General features: G+C 42.0%; 1 protein-coding gene across 1 annotated transcript in view; it reads right to left on the reverse strand.

Annotated features, from left to right (window-relative positions):
* Positions 1-508: 508 nt before the first annotated feature.
* Positions 509-21,514, reverse strand: part of LOC120927273 (tetraspanin-18-like) — an 81,719-nt gene continuing 60,713 nt past the window's right edge. Inside the window, exons 4-8 of the mRNA XM_040337830.1 lie at positions 17,864-17,938; positions 17,670-17,768; positions 15,421-15,600; positions 3,784-3,867; positions 509-1,462 (exon numbers count right to left, since the gene is read on the reverse strand). Coding sequence (XP_040193764.1) covers positions 1,415-1,462; positions 3,784-3,867; positions 15,421-15,600; positions 17,670-17,768; positions 17,864-17,938 — 486 coding nt within the window. The 3' untranslated portion in view covers positions 509-1,414. The remainder of the gene's footprint in view (positions 1,463-3,783; positions 3,868-15,420; positions 15,601-17,669; positions 17,769-17,863; positions 17,939-21,514) is intronic.

Below are 21,514 nucleotides of genomic sequence, written 5' to 3' on the forward strand. Positions count from 1 at the left end.
TAAATCCTCTCGTGTGTATGGGGCCTGAGGCCCAATCAAAGCTGATAGCGTGTGATGTCAGTGCTCAAGCTCCACCTACTACATTTCATCCAATGAGACATCTTCAGGTACTTGTTTTAATGTGTTTTAATACATTGGTAAGTTTGTATGCACCATTGGGGCATTCAGTCTCCTGGGTGGTGGTTATGAGATGGATTCTGGAAGATTTACTCCAGTTGCTGAAATTAACAGTGATTTTTATTGTGGGTGATTTTCCATTATCACTTTATGTGTTGCTTATTACCCTTGTTGTCAGTAATTCTAAAGTGCACCATTGGAGTGTCTTTTCTTTTTTTATTATTGGGGACCATTGAATGCTGATTCAGCCTGTGTCACATAGTGGTGGATTGCTGCTCAGGTCCCTTTATTTAAAATGGTTGTAAACCCAACCTACAGATTAAGGCTTACCTGTAAGTGCAAGAAATATCTCCTTAACCTACACGGTTAAGGAGATATTTGCAGAAAACTCTGCACCGCTGTCTACGGTGCATGCGTCCCGCAGACAACGGCGCAGGCACACTGAGCATGCCGTTTTTGTGAATGGGATAATGGGGGTTAGTGCCGTATTCCCATGCATGCGTGGGGATCTGCCTGTCCTGCGAGCATGCGTGGGAGTGACGTCATCGCTGCTTCAGCCAGTCACAGCGCCAGAGCGGCGATACCCGGAAGAAGCGCAGAAGGGACATGGCGGAGGAGGAGGGCAACGAGAAGCGCTTCGGAGGCCTCGATCTCAGGTAAGTCATTCATAATGCTCATTATGCCTTTCTCTTGCAGGGTTTTTTTAGAAAGAAAAAAGGCTTTACTTCCGCTTTAAATCCAGTGTACTCCCACAATGAGTGCTGAATCAGGTGTAAGGGCTCGTCCCAGCTCTTCGTATGAAATTGGAACGAAGAAATCTGGGTTTCTGCACTACCAAGAAAACCAGATGGTCAGGCAGCTTAAAGCAGCCTCAGTCTAGCTCCGTCCAAGCGATTTCAAGTGACTCGCTGTAGAGCATCCCAGCCTGTCCTTAATTTGTATAGGCTTAGCGACTGCAGATAATCTGAAACACCTGGTCGTACCTGCTACAGAAATGCGCTGATCTGGGCAGTGTGCAGCAATAAACAGCTGTGTAAATAAGCCCTCAGTATGAGTTTGTGATACAATAAAAGGCATATGCAAAAAAAATAAAAAATTTAAATTGCACCCTTTACTGCACATTTTGAGGATTTAGTGACAAGCTTAATAACTGAAGTATATTGCTGATACTGGAAGACTCCAAAATAAAAATGTTATTGAGAGAAATGTCCATAATGTCTGAAAATGTATGACTCCTCTGTAGATATTGAGATGAAATGCTTTTCTTCTTCCTGCATCCAGCCATATTTTCTAGCTTCTAGTCAAAGTTGTAGTAAAGACAAAGGGCAAAGAACATAGCAAACATCTGTAAAATAATTTGAAGATTATAAAGCTATTAAACAGTTTTTCCTTATGATAGCTACATGGTTTAAACCCACAGAAAACATCAAATCTTGAAAGAAAAATTAAGAAAGTCTGCCCATTGCAATTGTTTCTACTTAAAAAATAAATAAAAATTCTTTGGTTTCTTCCATCAAAATGTTTGCTTCACATTTCTTAACCAACGTCCATGTCTAAAGTAAGTTTTTACTGGTAAACTTTTGAACAAACGTTCATATGAATTTTCGTCAGAACATTCATATAAAAATTCTCAGTACTTTTAGCAGCTTGATGAATGTCTTTTGAAAGTAGCTCAAAATTGCATTTGATTTTAGAGTGAGTGGACTTTACCAAACAAAAACCGCATGCCCTGTTACCAATTTGGTCAAGAAAAAACTTTCATTCTGCTTCTTCAAATTTTCTCATCACTGGGGTCGAGAATGAGGTATCAATTTGAGCCCACTAACAATTAGAAGATCGAACAAACTTTCTTAAAAATTAAAAATTTTGAACAAAAATCTACTAATGTATAACCAGGTTACATGTATTCATTTTGGGGCAGATCCACAGAGCGAGTACGCCAGCGTATCTACTGATACGCCGGCGTACTTTCAAATTTCCCGTGTCGTATCTTTGGTTTGAATCCTCAAACCAAGATACGACGGCATCTGGGTTAGATCCGACAGGCGTATGGCTTCGTACGCCTTCCGATCTTAGATGCAATACTTCGGTGTCCGCTGGGTGGAGTTCTCGTTGTTTTCCGCGTCGAGTATGCAAATTAGCTATTTCTGACGATCCACGAACGTACGCGCGGCCGTCGCATTCTCTTACGTCGTCTCTAGTCGGCTTTTTCCGGTGTATAGTTAAAGCTGGTGTTTTGCGGCGTATAGTTAGACTGCGTCGTTCCCGCGTTTATTTTGAATTTTTTTGCGCAAGTCGTCCGTGAATCGGGATGGACGTAATTCACGTCTATGTTAAAAAAAAGAACGTCATTTAGTGCAATGCACGGCGGGAAATTTAGGGACGGCGCATGTGCAGTTCATTCGGCGTGGGGACGCGCTTCATTTAAATGAAACACGCCCCCTAATCGCCGATTTGAATTATGCCGCCAGAGATAGACTACGCCGCCGTAACTTACGGTGCAAAATCTTTAAGGATTCAAACTAAAGCCAGGTAAGGTACGGCGGCTGCGCGGGTGCAGATCTCTGTGGATCTGCCCCCTTAGCTCCAGCATTACACCTATTCCCAGAAATGCAGCTATGACCCCATGGAGTTAATTTTCTTTAAATTAGAGTTAATTTGCTTTAAATTACTGCGCTATTTTCACTAGGAAATGACAACAATGAATCAGACAGACATGGATGGTCTTTCAAACATTTAATCAATATCTTACTTTTATGCTAATGTAGTCCTTGCACTGCACAGCCTAGTGCTATGAACAGCCTCACTTATGTTTCACCTATGGAAGCAAGTGGGTCTTGGCCTAGCCGTTAAATTCTATGATACAGCCTGAGCCATAGTGGCCTTTTTTATACAGGAATTCATGAAAATAGATGACAATTTAAAACATTTTTTATTGATTTAGTCACAAAGTGAATGTATGGATGTGATGGCAATGGAAGGTATGACCAGAGCATGTCATTTTAATTCACAAAGACCAAGCTTATATGAAATGTATTAATTGTACTTTGCTTTTAAGATGGGAAAAAGTGAATCAGAGAAATACAGTAGGAAGGTCTCAGATCAATAAGTCAATTGATCAAAGGCCAATCGATTGTGACCGACAATGCGTGTTCCCCTTAACAAATGCCTTTCAGATACAGTGCATGCTATCTTCATGAATTTGTTTATTTTATTATGTATTTGATATCTGCACAAGACATCCTTGATTGTGCAGTGTGATTATTAAAATAAATCCACCTTCACGATTAAGGGTGTAGTTAAGATTTTTTAAAGCAACCATGTAACTGCTAATAATTGTAAAATTCCTTAAATATTAAAAGAATTCCATCCACTCATTGTTAGGAAATAAAAACAATGTATGTTGTAAATTCAAAAATGATGGAATTATTTTTCTAATATGTAAGAAATAAAATACAAAGAATTTTAAATGTATTCGTAGTTGTATGGTTGCCTTTAACAATCCTGCCACAAGGGGTCCACAGTTTGGTTTTGTTGATTGTGCAATGTGAACAGAGTAGCACAAATTCATAACAGTATGTACCATGTGTTTTAATCTTTGCAAATTTAAACCAAAGTTCATAGTTGTTAAAATAGTTTTTAATATTTTATTTATTTTTAGCTTACCTCGGTACCAAGAACTCCAAAGCCCACAGCTCCAGTTATGGAAACGTATTTCTGCAAACTTTTGGCAATGGTAATAAAACAGCCCTGTGACACAGGAAAATTTTGACATTTATCATATAATGTACCATATAAAGAAGAAGCACTTGCACCTAACCTTACTGCTTAAGATAACCTTGATGCAAAAAAAAGCAGAAACTATTTTTTTTGAAAAAAAAAATCACTAGTCCTCGTGGCACTAATAGTCATTTTTAAGCATACTTACAAGGGTCCAGCTTGGACAATGTATGAAGAAGTGGCGGCTGGTGCTCACATTTTTTGGGGGGGCGCAAACAAACAAAAAAAACACCTATTGCAGCTTCACTGTGCCCATCAATTGTCGCAGTTGTGCCATCAATTGTCACCACTGTGCCATCAAACGCAGCCACTGTGCCCATCAATTGACGCCACTGTGCCATCAATTGTTGCCACTGTGCCATCAAACACAGCCACTGTGCCCATCAATTGTCGCCACTGTGCCATTAATTGTCGCCACCTTGCCATCAATTGTCGCCACTGTGCCATCAAATGCAGCTACTGTGCCCATCAATTGTCGCCACTGTGCCCATCAATTGTCGCCACTCCAACCACAGACTTTTGCAGCAGAAACTACCAAGGTGGGATTCATCATAGCCTTGCTCCAGGGTGAACCCCAAATCTTGGTTCATCATCTGTTCGAAATAAAGGATGTCCCAATTGTACGAGGACCCTTAAGGAATTACTACTGCCGAGTCCTCTCTCCATGCACTCCAGCAAGGCCGCAGAGTGGTCGAAGACTATGTTATAGACTTCAGTCGCTGGAGTGCAGACACCGGCTGGAACAACGCAGCTCTGCGACATCAATTCCACCTGGGGTTAATAGAAAGTCTGAAGGATGAATTAGCTTGTGTTGGTGTGCCAAGTTCTCTAGAAGATTTATTTACATTATCGATCCAGATCGATCGTCACCTACGAGAACGCAGCATTTCCATGCCAGCCTGTATGGATGATGCCTAAAGTTCCAGTTCCTGCTCAGCCAACACCTGTCAAGTTTGTTCCCTCTGCACCAGAAGCAGTAACACCCATACGACTTGGTCTGATTCGTCCATCACTTTCCTTAGAAGAACGTTCACAATGTCGTCAGGGCAATCTCTGCCTGTGGAGGAGCCTGCCACTATGTGCGGAATTGTCTAGCTAAATTATGTAGATGTCTCTCCGTCTCTTCAGCAAGCCAGGCGCCCCTGTCATCAACCTCAGCTCATATTGCGCTCCCTGTCTCCTTCCAGCTCCAGTGTGTCAGTTACGGCAATCGTTGACTCAGGGGCTTACAGTTGCTTCATCAACCTGGCGTTTGCAGCTCAACAACGTATATCTCTCCAACCTAAGAAACGTACCTATTCCTGGCTGATGGCTCTTGTGTAAAATCTGGACTAGTGACCAAGGAAACCCCACCATTGCTGACTGTGACCCCTACCAATCATAAGGAACTTTTATGCCTAGATGCAATCTCTTCACCTCTGTTTCCTGTTATTTTGGGCCTACCATGGCTACAAGCCCATAATCCTCAGATTTATTGGAAATCCGGTAGTATCAAGTACCAGTCATCATACTGTCAGGAGCACTGTCTATCCGAACCTGCTGTGTCACCTCTACCCTGCTATGTATGGACATTGATGCTGAACTCAGCCAAAGGGTTCCTGGGGCTTATCACAAATTCCTAGACGTTTTCAGTAAACAGGGGGGGGGGGACACCCTTCCCCCACACAGAGCCTATGGCTGCCCCATTGAGCTTCTTTTAGGGGCTGCAATCCCATTTGGTGGGATCTTCCCACTGTCCAAAAAGGAATTGGGAACTCTGAAGGAATACAAATACTAAAGCACAGGAAAATAACAAGGGGCAGGGGTGTACCTAGGGCATTTGCCACCCGGGCGGATCCTATTTCTGGCACCCCCCCCCCCCCGATAAAATGGCAGCGCTTGAAGTTTGTCACTTAAAAAGAAGCAGGAGCTTCTTTTCAGCGACATTGTGTGATTTGCCGTGACTGCAGCTCAATTTAAGAAGGTTAGAGTATTATAGTGGCAGGTTAGGACTGCACAGGGTATTATGGTGGCAGGCTGGGGCTGTATAGGGTATTATGGTGGCAGGTCAGGGCAGTATAGGGTATTATAGGGGCATGCCAGGGCAGTATAGGGTATTATGGTGGCAGGCTAGGGCTGTATAGGGTATTATAGGGGCAGGTTAGGGTAGTATGGGGTATTATAGGGGCAGGTTAAGGCTGTATATGGTATCATAGGGGCAGGTTAGGACTGTATAGGGTACTATAGGGGCTGGTTAAGACAGTATAGGGTACTATATGGGCAGGTTGGGACAGTATAGGGTACTATAGGGGCAGGTTAATGCTGTATAGGGTACTATATGGGCAGGTTAGGGCTGTATAAGGTACTATTGGGGCAGGTTAGGGCTGTATAGGGTATTATAGGGGCAGGTTAGGGCTGTATAAGGTACTATAGGGGCAGGTTAGGGCTGTATAGGGTACTATAGGGGCAGGTTAGGGCTGAATAAGGTACTATAGGGGCCAGTTAGAGCTGTATACAGTTACAATGTGCTTACTCACAACATAGCTGCAGATGCAGACACTCGTGGCTCCTGTGTGCTATCGTCTTTCTCCTTCAGGATCAGCCAGTGAATGAGTCTTTGGAGGGAGTGGAGGAGGCAGCCACACCCCAGGCCACGCCCACCAACTCCAGCTGACTCGGGAGACATTGAAGATGGTCGAGGGACAGCCAGCCTGATTGGATGACTGGGGGGACAGGCAGCCCCCCTCCCCGGCACCGCTGGGTCCCCTGCCGACCAGATGAACATCTTCTGATGCTTACAAGGCTGGGAAAGTGCAAGAGCGCCCACTCATCATGACGGCCCTGCGGCGATCTCCTCTGACACTGCACACCCCCGGACTGACACCGCCTAATGAGCAGCACCCGGGGCGGACCGCTCCCCCTCTTGGTACACCACTGACAAGAGGACTTTTGACGGAAGAAGAAGGGGGGAGCTGATCTGGCAGCCAGGGGACCAGGTTTGGTCGGCCACAACCAATCTGAAACTGGCATGTCCTTCAAAAAAGCTAACCCCCAAATTTGTGGGGCCATTTCCAGTGAGAAGGAAAATGAACAATGTTTCCTATGAACTGTCTATACTGGAATCTTTCAGGATACACCCAGTGTTCCATGCGTCATTATTAAAGCCCACGGTGCCAGATCCTTTTCCAAATCAGGAGACTGGACTACCTGAACCTGTGATTTAGAGATTGTTAATAACGACATTGAAAAACTGTATACGGAAAACCCCAATTTAATCACTGATGACACTTTCTCTGATAGGGAGATTCTCTTGGAGAAACATTTGGAGTCTTTTGTGACAAACATTTTAAAACCCAAGGATAAAAAATATTATCGTGATAGATTAGCTTATGGATCTAATACTGCCTACAGGTGATCTTCCTCAATGGAGGAAACCAAAATCCTCTTTACGTAAACAAACCAATGCTAATCAGGATCGTATCTTCCTCTTCCCTAGTGGGTACAGTATCAAATATGTCAGTAGGTTCTTTCAAAAGAAAGACTGACTGGGTATCCTCGACAGCTTCCTCCTCCAAACGCACTTAACAGGACAACATGCGTCCTGGTTTACGTTCACAGACTAGAGATGCACCCTCTTCTTCTAATTCTGTGGGTGAAGGTTACCCCAGTTCTTCTATTTCTTTAGCACCTACTACTTCAATGGCACTTAAGGTCAGCCAATATTCTGGCACCCCTTCGGGAGACTTTCAAATCCCCAATTTAGGGGATTTGCGCACAGCACCGATTTTTTTCACCATTTCCAAATATGGAGACCAAAAAAGCACCAAACTCTCAAGTTGCACTGAAAGTGACCCAGAAAACGGTCTTCAAGTAATCAATTCATCCTCACATTTGTTGACGGCAGATCAGACCCAGGTTTTAAGCCTGGGTCTGACCTTCTGTCCCGATCAGGAGGTAGATACTTCGAGATTATTAAAGATGTTGATCTTTTTGCTAGGAAATTAATGTTCAAGATCATTTTTGATAAAGAGTATAAACGTCCCCCCCTGAATTCTTCAGTAGAGGATGTTTGGCAAAAAAAGACCATTAGGGAAATTGAGGCCCTTAATGATCTAATGGAACTATGGGAAGAAGGAAATCTATTTGTTGATCCCATGGAGGAAATTTCCCCTGATCCCTCTCTTTCAATTCCAACAGAGAGAATTTTTCCCCCACCCAATTTGTATAAACCAAAATCTAAGACTTTTCCTACCCTACGAGGTAACCCCAATATTTGGGCTTTCACTCAACAGGTCACCAGAGAATTACAGAATACCAAGTGGAAGAAATCCAGTGGTAGATCCAATCTTAAACCATCTTATCGCCAGGCTTTATTGTCTTTGAAACAAAACAAGCACATTGTTATTAAACCCTCAGATAAAGGGGGAAACATCGTAGTAATGGATGTTTTAAATTATAAGCAAATGGTGATGGATCTCCTTCTGAATAGAAGCTGGTATCGGCCAATCCCTTTCGCACAAGTTAAAATATGCTGATACCAAATACCGCATACTAATTACTCGTGCTTTCTATGAAAATCTCATAGGCAAAAAAAACTGTGAATTTCTCACTGTGGAGAAACCCATACTTCCCACTTTGTATGCATTGCCAAAAGTCCATAAAAATGTAGACTGTCCTCCTGGTCGACCTATCATGTCAGGAAATGGCTGTTTAACGGAGTCAGCAAGTAAGCTAGTGGATCACTATCTTAGACCCCACTATGCTTCCTTAAGTTCTTATATTCAGGATACAGCAGACTTGCTGAGATCTCTGAATGGCCTATGTGTACCACCTGGGTCGTGGTTGGTGGCTATTGATGTGGTAGCCCTCTACAACTCCATCCCCCATGACTGGGGGATCAGAATTGTGGAGGGCTTCCTATCAGAGAGAGGACCTGGTGCCTTAAAGTATAATCAGTTTATTCTGGATTTGCTGTTATTTATTTTAACAAACAAAATTTTTGTGTTCGACTACTCCCACTACCTCCAGGTGCAAGGTGTTGCGATGAGGACCAAGTGTGCCCTATCGTACGCCAATCTGTACCTAGGGGGTGGGAGCGGAAGTTTTTTGAGCATGTTCTGATCTGTTGTCGCTTCATTGACGATATCTTTGTCGTATGGACCAGCTCCCTTGAGGAACTATCCTCTTTTATGTTAATTTTGGCCGAGAATTGTTACAACTTGAAATTCACTATGACTCATGATCAAAAGGTAATCAATTTCTTGGATATTTCTATTTATTTGAATGAGGATGGCACTTTGGGTTCTTCCCTATTTAGAAAGCCATCTGCTGGCAATACGATCTTACACGTTACAAGCTCTCATCCCAAGTCTTTGGTATAGAGTATACCGTACAGCCAGTATTTAAGAATCAGAAGAAACTGTAGCAAAGATCATTATTTTGAACGAGAGGCCTTAGCCCTGCAGTCCCGATTAATTAATAGGGGTTATAGTCGTCCCATTCTTAAAAAAGCCTACAAACGGGCCAAAAATAAAAATAGGGCTGACTTGATTCACTCCAAAAAAAGTCCAGCAACTGGTCAGCAGGTGCGTATAATTACAAGATTCTCAACAGAACATCAAAAGGTCTAAATACATTAAGCCATTTCCTCAAATTAATTATAGAAAATCCAGGTCCTTGAAAGACCAACTTGTCCATAGCCACCTTCAAACCAAAACTGGGGCTAAATGTAGGGGTACGGCCCCATGTGGCCCGATGTGAATTTTGTCAATTTTTGTTTAATGCCACTGACATACTTCTTCCAAATGGAGTTTTGTACAGACCAAGTTTTTTCACCAATTGCCAGTCTGTTGGGGTTGTCTACCTCATGAAATGTGATTGCAACAGCTTTTATGTGGGAAAAACAAAGAGGCCTTTCTTTCACAGAATTAGAGATCATGTATCTCTTATTCAGAAGAAGAAAATGGAGACCCCCATAAGCAGACATAGTGGCTTGTTTAATACCTTAGATCCATCAAAGATGACATCTTTTGGATTAGAATATTTACCTCTGAATGAAAGAGGTGGGGATGTAGATAAGAGCCTCCTACAAAGAGAGACTAAGTGGATCCACTCTTTGGCAGCGACCCGGTATCCGGGGCTCAATGAGTCTATCAGTTTCAAACCGTTCCTCTAGGGTGATTCCAAGCCATGTTTTTTGCATTGAATTCCGTTATAAACAAAATTGCATTTGTTTATGTATTAATTTATTTGTATTATTGTGTATTGTGGATGACTCGATATAGTCCATTCATGTCAAATGGCTTTTCGGGTTAAGGAGTAGTGCCTTAATGAGTCAGGTGACCATACGGGTGCCCAGAGAGTACATCCTGATGCCCAAGGGGATTTTCTTGATCACTTAGGCTGGCGCCGCCCGTCTGAGGTGACCTGCTGAAGTGTCCACTTTTAACCAGCTTTCCATCCTGGTACTTGAAGTTTGGCTGTGTTTGGATGTGAAATGGTGGAGGCTTGCATCCAGCATTGTTTTCCAGGTCCGCCCTTACCTGTTTGAGCCTCAGATGCATCTCTACCATGTTTCCGGATGGTCTTGCGTCATTTCTGGTGCGAGGAGTGACGCATTTCCGGTCCTCTTGGGTTATCCAAACCTGAGTCGTCACTTCCGTCTGTTCGGCAATGGGAACTGACGTCAGAACTGATGCGCCTGCTCCTCCCACTGATTTTGCCGCCATCAACGCCTAATGGGAAGGAGGAGGGGGTTTATAAGAGATGCGGTTTGTTTTGTTTGTTGGTAAGGCCAGCGTTTGGAGGAGAGGCATCATATATCAAATAAGCAGTAAGATCTTTTATATTCCTTTTGGGATGGGACTTTTCTCATGGAGGTTTATGTGGCCCATACCTTATGGAGCATGTACAGGTGGTTCTCAAAAAATTAGCATATTGTGATAAAGTTCATTATTTTCTGTAATGTACTGATAAACATTAGACTTTCATATATTTTAGATTCATTACACACAACTGAAGTAGTTCAAGCCTTTTTACTGTTTTTTATTATTGATGATTTTGGCATACAGCTCATGAAAACCCCAAATTCCTATCTCAAAAAATTAGCATATTTCATCCGACCAATAAAAGAAAAGTGTTTTTAATAAAAAAAAAAGTCAACCTTCAAATAATTATGTTCAGTTATGCACTCAATACTTGGTCGGGAATCCTTTTGCAGAAATGACTGCTTCAATGCGGCGTGGCATGGAGGCAATCAGCCTGTGGCACTGCTGAGGTGTTATGGAGGCCCAGGATGCTTTGGTAGCGGCCTTAAGCTCATCCAGAGTGTTGGGTCTTGCGTCTCTCAACTTTCTCTTCCCAATATTCCACAGATTCTCTATGGGGTTCAGGTCAGGAGAGTTGGCAGGCCAATTGAGCACAGTAATACCATGGTCAGTAAACCATTTACCAGTGGTTTTGGCACTGTGAGCAGGTGCCAGGTCGTGCTGAAAAATGAAATCTTCATCTCCATAAAGCTTTTCAGCAGATGGAAGCATGAAGTGCTCCAAAATCTCCTGATAGCTAGCTGCATTCACCCTGCCCTTGATGAAACACAGTGGACCAACACCAGCAGCTGACATGGCACCCCAGACCATCACTGACTGTGGGTACTTGACACTGGACTTCAGGCATTTTGGCATTTCCCTCTCCCCAGTCTTCCTCCAGACTCTGGCACCTTGATTACCGAATGACATGCAAAATTTGCTTTCATCCGAAAAAAGTACTTTGGACCACTGAGCAACAGTGTCCCAGGTCAGGCGCTTCTGCCGATGTTTCTGGTTCAAAAGTGGCTTGACCTGGGGAATGCGGCACCTGTAGCCCATTTCCTGCACACGCCTGTACACGGTGGCTCTGGATGTTTCTACTCCAGACTCAGTCCACTGCTTCCGCAGGTCCCCCAAGGTCTGGAATCGGTCCTTCTCCACAATCTTCCTCAGGGTCCGGTCACCTCTTCTCGTTGTGCAGCGTTTTCTGCCACACTTTTTCCTTCCCACAGACTTCCCACTGAGGTGCCTTGATACAGCACTCTGGGAACAGCCTATTCGTTCAGAAATTTCTTTCTGTGTCTTACCCTCTTGCTTGAGGGTGTCAATGATGGCCTTCTGGACAGCAGTCAGGTCGGCAGTCTTACCCATGATTGCGGTTTGGAGTAATGAACCAGGCTGGGAGTTTTAAAAAGCCTCAGGAATCTTTTGCAGGTGTTTAGAGTTAATTAGTTGATTCAGATGATTAGGTTAAGAGCTCGTTTAGAGAACCTTTTCATGATATGCTAATTTTTTGAGATAGGAATTTTGGGTTTTCATGAGCTGTATGCCAAAATCATCAATATTAAAACAATAAAAAGGCTTGAACTACTTCAGTTGTGTGTAATGAATCTAAAATATATGAAAGTCTAATGTTTATCAGTACATTACAGAAAATAATGAACTTTATCACAATATGCTAATTTTTTGAGAACCACCTGTATTTATTTTTACTGATCATTTTGTTAGATGATTGCTGTATATGCGATTTTGGATGTTTTTCCAATCTGAATGCCTTAATAAATCATCTGCACCTACCAGGTATTGATCTGCTTTTTGGATAGAATTTGTTGTCCATTTTTCTTGTTTTTTATTTTTTAAACAAAATGATTTGACTGTTTTTGTTTATTCTATCTTATAGGGTGGACATTCCTTGTGGAAAACCTTGATGCCTTCTGTCTCTAATTACTGCTAATAAATATCTATTTAGGGGCCAGGTATTTTCTCTTTTTTTCCTCTTTGAGCATTTTTTAATTGAGTATGTTGAATTAATACACACAATCATATATATATAATTGGTACTGTTTGTCTCTCCAGACGGTCCTCTGCCTATCTCCAGCATCTCATGAATGTGCATCTGTCTATTTGCACTAAAAAGTATTTTCCCCCCCTCTATGGTACACCATGTGACTCTACCTTAGAAGGTTCTCCTCTTGATGCAGCCTTTAATTCGTTTTTAGGCTTTTCCATCAATATTTACATGTAAACTCTAGTTAATTACTATAATAGTAAACCCTAAGCCCTTTGATTGTGATATGGACTGTTGTCTAGTCGTTTATATATATTTTTTGTGTTAAAATTGTGTCTTCCTATTCTTCATAATTTTTTTGTACATGTTGTGTGATTTTGCCTTTTTATGTTTCAGTAGTGCTTGACAAAAAACTCCTGAGGAAGCCAAATCGAATGGCGAAACATGTGGAGAGATTTGTCCTTTATGCATATTTGAAACTCTATCTTCTGTAGATAATGGATTTTTTATATTCTATTTATTTTTGTACAATAAAATTTATTTTTGATATAAAAATATTTTGTGCAATTTACGCACCTTAAAAATCCCACTCAATCTTTCTATGTATACTGAACCTGTGATTGTCAATAGGGACGAAGAGTTTGAGTTTGAGGCAATTGTGGACAGCAGAAGGAGAAGGGGTCAAATGCAATACCTGATTAAATGGAAGGGTTATGGGCCAGAGGAAAGCACCTGGGAGCCAGAGCAGAGGTAACACTCTATGGACTTGGTTCATGCCTTCTTCCACAGTCATCCCCAGAAGAGGAACCAACTGGGCATCCGGAGGAAAGACATCTGCATTGTACAGCTGATGTTCCCAGACACACACATGTGCGCAGGCACCAACAAAGAACAAACAGAACAGTCACGGGCACATATGCGTATAAGCATCAGCGTGCGCGAGCCTGTCACCAGGACTGGCGCCAAACGGCCTATATAAATTGAGCTTCAGCACTGTCTAATTGCTGCTTGGTCTATAGCCTTTATGTATATCCCAATTCTTGTGTTTGACTGCTGATACTTATCCAGCTTGCTTCCAACTACCCTTGTCTGCTTCTTGCTCCGACCCCTGGCTTTACTACGGACTCTGTCTCTGCCTGCTGTTCCTGTTTACCCTGCATCTGTTGGCAACCCTGCCTTTGACCTGACTACCCTTTTGCTTGCTGTTTATGTCTGATCTGCCTGCCATTTTATAGACCCGGCTTGCCTGACTCTGATTCCAGCCCCTCCAGCCTGCGACAGCTCCTTCAGTCCAGCTCAGCACCTCCAGGTTCCTGCTTCCTGTTGTGCATCCACCGTCTGTCACCAGCCAAGTCCGGCTTCCTGCCTGTGATTTCCTGGCTACTATCTGCACAGACTTCTGGACTGATCCTAGGCACTCTTACCCCACCATGCTCCAGTGGCTGCTGTCTCACTATCACTGGTCCTCGAGCCGGAGCTGTACGAGGGGCCCTCTTCTACACGTCAGGCTCACCAAACAGATACGTGACATTCTCAATGAACTGCTATGGCACTGGTGAGCGTCCTCATTGTTCATTGATTTCTTCCCGCAGTTCAGTAACTCCCTGCCTGTATCAATGGTTCAGACAGATAATGTACTGTCAGTCTGCAGGACTCCTGCATTGCATCTGCGATCTGCTGATCGTTGGTGCAATGCTTTACAGGCTCCAGTATAGAAAAATAATAAATGCACATTTTTTTAACTGCAAAATTATTATTTTCCTTAATAAAAAGAAAACTTTTCCTCTAACATATATTTCACTGCTGTTTGGTGTTTGTCTTCAACCAATAAATATATTAACTTCAAAGACTGGTTGAGTTCACCCCGGGCTCCGACAAAGCACCTGGGAAAAGAGGACTGTCGCTTTCAGAAATTTCAAATGAAATTATGGGATTCCCCTGGACTTGACTGATGCTGTATTTATCAATTTTATCATTTGTAATACATCTTTAAACCAAGGTAAAGTCAATTCCATTTAATATTTTACCACTTTTGAGTTGTTTATTGCAAATCTGAAAGGTTAAACATAGGAACCTGTTAACAAGCAAATAATAACGTTTAACTCTTTATTACAACATTTTTATTTCAACATCTTTATAGACGATTTAACCCTTCATGGACCGAGGGTCGAGGAGTCACCTTGTATCGTAACATTTGTTCTGGCCCAACTCCAACCCTTTATTCCAATCCTCATTCATTATTTCCCTTTTCAGCTTATCTTTACCTTCAGGGCATTTTCTATCCTTACATTACACATCTTTTTCCCTTTGACATGATTTGGGGGATGCTCCCTTGGTAGGCGCGTCCCCACTATGGTACTATAAGGTATGATAGAGGCACTTGATCCTAACTGTCTCCAGAACCCTCAGTAAATAAGGAGCCCCTCTCCCCTGAAACGATGCCTAATATTTGTTTTGACAAGTGCCTTAAATGTTCTTATTATGCATGATGCCTCGATGCGCTTGCACCTGGATTTGTATTTTGTAACCTATGTCAAAATATGTACTGCAATACATTTGAAGTTCATTAAAGTTTTTATGCACTAGTCATGTAAAATGTTAAATATATATTTAACAGAAAGAAGGTTGAAGCAAGGAATTTGAAACTATATACTGTATTCCTTCCAAAATGGGATCATAGGGTTGTGCTTTTTATTTACATGTGCAATGTTTGATGTGATAATATTTTACCTGATTGTTAGTGTAACCTGGAGTATTTCCCATACATTTCTGTCTGTCCTTAACAACTCCAGATATGACTGGGTCCTCTCGTGTGCAGCAAGCCTCTGGCCATGCAGCAGAAGGATACAGATCGTGGTAATATGAGTTATTAGCAAAGTCACCAAGCCCAGATATACCACAACACGACATCTGAAACAGGCAAATGGAAAAGTATACTTTAATTTAAAATAACGCAAAATCGTATTTATACTTTTCAAATATACAGTATGCCCAATATTCCCTACAATTTGTGAATAAAGTGCAGAAATTCAAAAGAAATAAAGTAGAATGGGAGTATAAGTATACTTTTTCACTAAAGTTAAGTATATTTTATGTGTATCTACATCACTATTGCATTAACTAAATGCAAAAAATCTTCAGATGCGTAGATATTGTTAGCACACCTACAGTATGTTAAGAATATATTTCAAATAAAATTTGAAAGCATTATACTGTAGTATTGTGAAGTTTCTATTTTTTAATCTTTTTTCCGGGAGGATTTTGAAAGTTATAAATAAAAAATGTTATTGTTAAACTTTTTTTTTTTAAAGTCAAAGCAGCTTTTTTGGCTAGTAAAATATGGTTAAAGTGTTTCTGAATCCACACCAGTAAAATCAGTTTGTATATGCAGTAAAGCATGCTCGTTATACTCACTGTGGAACCCAAGGGGGTCAATATTCCACATTGTGTAAAAAGGCTGTTTGATCCTGTCTTCTCTGATTCTCCCCTTCTTCCACAGTCCCCAATCCATCTCCTAATAGTACAGGGCCCACCGGGCACTCTGCACATGCTCAGTTTGGTGTGTATTGTTAAGCACTGTTTAGACCAGGGCTCGACAAAATCCGGGTGCCCGGTCGCAATTGCGACAAGAAATTGTGACCTGGATCCTGTGTCTCCGTGCTCCCCCACCTCCCCCGTCGCACGATCGTGGTGTGCCCGCGATGGCCGGTAATTGAGGCCACTGCTTTGCGGCCTTGTGAAGGCCCAAGCTTCCTTCTGTGACATGTCACCATCTGGTGGTGGCCATTGGCATTACAAGTAAAACAGCAGTTCTAATGTGTTTTTTTACTGTTTTCACTGCCATCTCCTTCCCTCTAATTAGAACCCTCAAACAATCCACGCGCATTTTTTCCCCCTCGTTAAAGCATATACACGACCATTTTTGAAAAGCAACGAGAAAAAATAGAGCAGGTTCCAAATTTTTAACAGGCATTTTTCCCGTTGAGAAAAATGCTCTGGAGCATACACACGACCGTTTTTCACGACCACGTCCAAATGGAATTTTTCTCGTCATGAAAAACATTGTGTGTACGTGGCATAACTCTGCACTTCAAATCAAATCAGATCAAAGATAAGATACATTTTAAGTATTGATAATACATTTCGTTCAGCATTGCATGCATTTTTACATGACCGCGCGAACATTCGTACTGGCTCACGTTCACGCACACCTGCTGCCAGAACTGGTGCCAAACACCCTATATAAGGTCAATGGCTGCCCTTAGACTTTGCTGGATGATCTTCAGCTACCAGTACTCCTTGCTCCTGTGTTTCTTGTAGTCTGACCCGGCCTGCCTCTGGACTTCTCTGCTGCCTAATTCCTGGTTTTGACCCCAGCTTGCTCTAAGGACTCTGCTTTTCTTGCTCTACTGTATATGACCCTGGCTTGCTCCTAACTACCCTACTGCATGCTCCCTGGCTTGCATTCCTGTGTATGACTTTGGCTCTCATCCTGACTTTGCCTCTTCAGTCCTGTCCTGCCAGCCTTCTCCTGATTCTTCCTTGCGTGCCACCTTGCCTGTGGTCACTGCCCTGGTTCAGCTATACACCTGGGGCTAAGGAGGTCCTACTATCTGCCCTGACAGACCAGTAAACAGCTATCCAGATTCTCTGCAAATCACTTTTACCTAAATGGCACACATGCTTCTTTGAATCTAGCACTTCCTGTTCCCACCTTCAGGGGTGCTTGGCACTTAGCCACAAGGGAAGCCCTCTTGTTCGATCGGGCTTATAAAATGGCAATTGTCAACTGTGAACCACTTTTAGCATAAAATGTGTGAAACAGAATAAACATATTAAAAAATGATTTCAAACTTCTATGAGAACTGGAGAACTAATACTGTAAATAAATGTATGCAAATAGTATTCAAAATTTTTTACACAAAATAACATGCACAATAGTTTACTGGTCCTTCAGCACACTCGTGGAGATATCTTACTGCTATCATAATGGCGTTCCATGACTGGCTGAAGACTTCAGAGGAATTATCTCCTTTGTAGTGCGTCTGTAGCTCAGTCCTAAAATGATTTTCATTGATCTGTAAATTAATCCAGCATTAGAATTAAGAATTTGATGCCACAATGTATTAGTAGATTCTCTTTAGTTTAGTATTGTCACATTATGATTTCTTACCAATTTCTGAAAAGTCAAGGCCATAATGACACCAACAAGTTCCACGATGAACATAAGCAAAACAAGTATAAAGAACTGTAAAAATAGAAATAAAACCATATGACTGTAGAATGTAATTAAATTAACACACAAAGAATAACACATCTATGTAAGCCTTTTTGCAAAACAAGGTTTATTTGAACTGTTTACTTTTGCATACTATGGACAAACATATGTCAACATTTATTAAAAGCTTAAAGGTTTATGTATTATTATTTTGGATCAAGATTCACAGAAGTTTTAACCAAAACGTGCCCAATTGTGGGACAAAATTTGATTCTTCTAATTCACTCTCTTTATCACAGCGGGTTTCTGCCCTTTTTTATCCACTTCAATACAGGGCTTTTATACACACCTCAATACCGGGCCTATTCTGGCACTTCTCTCCTACATGTAAAAATCATCATTCTTTTGCTAGAAAATTACGCAGAACCCCCAAACATTATATATGTTTTTTTAGCAGACACCCTAGGGAATAAAATGGCGGTCATTGCAATGTTTTATCTTGCACAGTATTTGCACAATAATTTTTCAAACACCTTTTGTTTGGGAAAAAGTTGTTTCATGAATTAAAAAAATAACAAAACAGTAAAGTTAGCCCAATTTTTTTGTAAAATATGAAAGATTATGTTACACCGAGTAAATAGATACCTAACATGTCACGCTTTAAAATTGCACACACTCATGGAATGGCGCCAAACTTCGGTACTTAAAAATCTCCATAGGCAACGCTTTGAATTTTTTTACAGGTTACCAGTTTAGATTTACAGAGGAAATCTAGTGCTAGAATTGTTGCTGGCACTCTAACGCATGCAGCGATACCTCACGTATGTGGTTTAAATGGCATTTACATATGTCGGCGGGACTTACGTGTGCGTTCGCTTCTGCGCGCAAGCTACTGGGGACAGGGGCGTTTTAATTTATTTTATTTTTTTTACTTTTATTTCTTTTACAAGGAATGTAAACATCCCTTGTAATAGGAAATGTGTGTGACATGTCCTCTTTATGGAGAGATGCGGGGTCAATAAGACCCCACATCTCTCCTCCAGGCTGAAAAGCATGAAATCGGTGAAAAAAATGTCACCGATCTCATGATCAGTGTTGCTCACTAGCCGCAATTGCGGCTTTGTTTACTTACGGGTACTCGGGCGTGACGTCATCACATCGCGCCCGGGCCTCCGACGGTCATAGAGTTGACTGGTGACCATCTCCGGGCCCCCGATGGTACGGGAGAGCCCGGAGAAGCACCGGATGGCGGCGGGAAGGGGGGATGTCCCTTCCCGCCGCCTATAAGAACGATCAATCGGCGGAATCGCGTTTTCTGTGTCCCTGTTAGAGAGATTCACCCTCTGTATTTGTCCTGTTTACCATTACCACTGAAAGAGAAAGTAAAATAAAATCCCAAATTTTGGGTTGACAAGAAAATACCAAATTTTGGGTTGACATCAGAACAATAAGGCTTCATGTATACTAGCAGCTCCTAACCTTGAGTTTATGAGCTCTTGGCGCTTTTTTTTTTTTTTGCCAAAGCTCCTAAACTCAACTCCATAAAAGTGTGCCCATGTACACATAGGCTTTTAGTAGGGTTGTCCCGATACCACTTTTTTATGACCGAGCACAAGTACCGATACTTTTTTTCAAGTACTCGCTGATACCGATTACGATACTTTTTTTTAATCTCATCTGACAGCGGCACATGTGTCAGTAGTTTTTTTTATTTTGATTTTACAATTTGTTTTATTTTTTTTTATTATAATTTTTTTAATCATTTTTTTTTAAATGCTTTATTTTTTTAAGGGGGGGGGTGGACAGTGTCAGTGTGTTTTTTATACAATACATTTTTGTATTTATTGCAATTTTTTTTATCAGCCTTGTTGGGGGGCTTTGGTGAGATATCAGGGGTCTTAACAGACTTCTGACATCTCCCCTTTGAGACAGGGAAAGGGACTAGGGACACAGATTCCCCAGTCCCTTTCTCTGCAGCTTCAGCTGCGCTGAAAATGAATGGAGAGAAGACAGCGGCTTCTCTTCATTCATAAACTGAAACATTGTAAACACAGTTTACGATGTTTCAGTTATGTGAATGGACAGAGTCAGTGATCACTGACTCTGTACATTCGGAAAGGGGTACACGGCAGCACGGAGGGGGACACGGAAGCACGGAGGGAGACACTGCAGCACGGAGGGGGACACGGCAGCACGGAGGGGGACATGGCAGCACGGAGGGAGACACGACAGCATGGAGGGGGACACAAAGCCGCATTGATGGAGACACAGCAGCACGGAGGGAGACGGCAGCATGGAGGGGGACATGGAGGGAGAGCGCAGCATGGGGGGGACACGAAGGGAGAGAGCAGCATGGAGGGGGAACATGGAGGGAGAGAGCAGCATGGACGGGGACAGCAGCAGAACGGAGGGGGGCTGGAGGAGGATACGGGGACAGTCAGAGATGATCGGTGCTTGTAACTACCTCACAGCACTGATCACCCTGACTGTCCAGGTATCTGGTGAAGCATTGGAGCATTTGCCCAAGTACAAGTACTCGGGCAAATGCTCAGTATCGGTACCGATACTAGTATCGGTATCGGGACAACCCTAGCTTTTAGGGTTGTTTAGGAGCTGCTGCGGTTAGGTTCAACCTCCCCTAAGGTTCCTCTCCTGAATGTGGAAGAATCCTGCTCAGGATAGGAACGTTTTGACCGCCGGATGCAAAACGCACCAAATCATGGCTCGATTTTGCCATGTTTCGCATTTTCTCATGCCTGTCGGTCAAAGTACTTCAAGTGTACATGAAGCCTAATAGAGGGGAAAACTTCAATTGGAAATACTAGTTCTGATGACCCTGGTATCACCCCAAGATTCCCTCGCTTTGGAGGGATTTTTTCAAACTTTCTATTTCTGTGGGACAAGAAATGAAGGGAAATTTCCCATATGCTAAACCGATGGCAAAAAATCTGACTGGTTATAACCCCCTGCAGTTACATTTTAACTGGGGATGTATATTTATGGACAGATGCATACAGTAAAACCTTGGATTGCGAGTATAATTTGTTCCAGAAACATACTTGTAATCGTATAAGCACTCGTATATCAAAGCAGATTTCCCCAAAATAAATAATGGAAACATAGATGATTCGTTCCACAAACATTAATTCATAAATCCTTCAGAGTATAGTCCATATAAAAATATTATAGCAATGTGACTTCAAGGCAACTTCCAGGCAACTTCCATTAAAGTCTATAGAGTGACTTCAGTAGTGCTAATTAAGGCAGCTCTCGTTAACTTAAATAGGATGTCACGCGACTCTGAATCTCATAAGTCGTATCCCAAGTCGTAGGAGTGTGAACCAAGCCTAAATGTTGTACCTTCATTAAATATAGCCATACTGCCACACCTAGGTGTGCCTCACTTCTGTTTTATACTAATTTGTGAAGTGATGCTACTTGTATTGCAAGACCTCGCTCGTTTATCAAGTTAAAATTGATAAAATAAATTTGCTAATTTTATAAAACATTAGCAAGCTAAGTTAGTCGCAATCCAAGGTTTTACTGGATTTTAAAGTGCTTCTTTCTTTGGAGATGTTTTTTATGGGAATGCTAAACTTTTTTAAC

This window comes from Rana temporaria, chromosome 2, assembly GCF_905171775.1.
Source record: "Rana temporaria chromosome 2, aRanTem1.1, whole genome shotgun sequence".
Classification (NCBI taxonomy): Eukaryota; Metazoa; Chordata; class Amphibia; order Anura; family Ranidae; genus Rana; species Rana temporaria.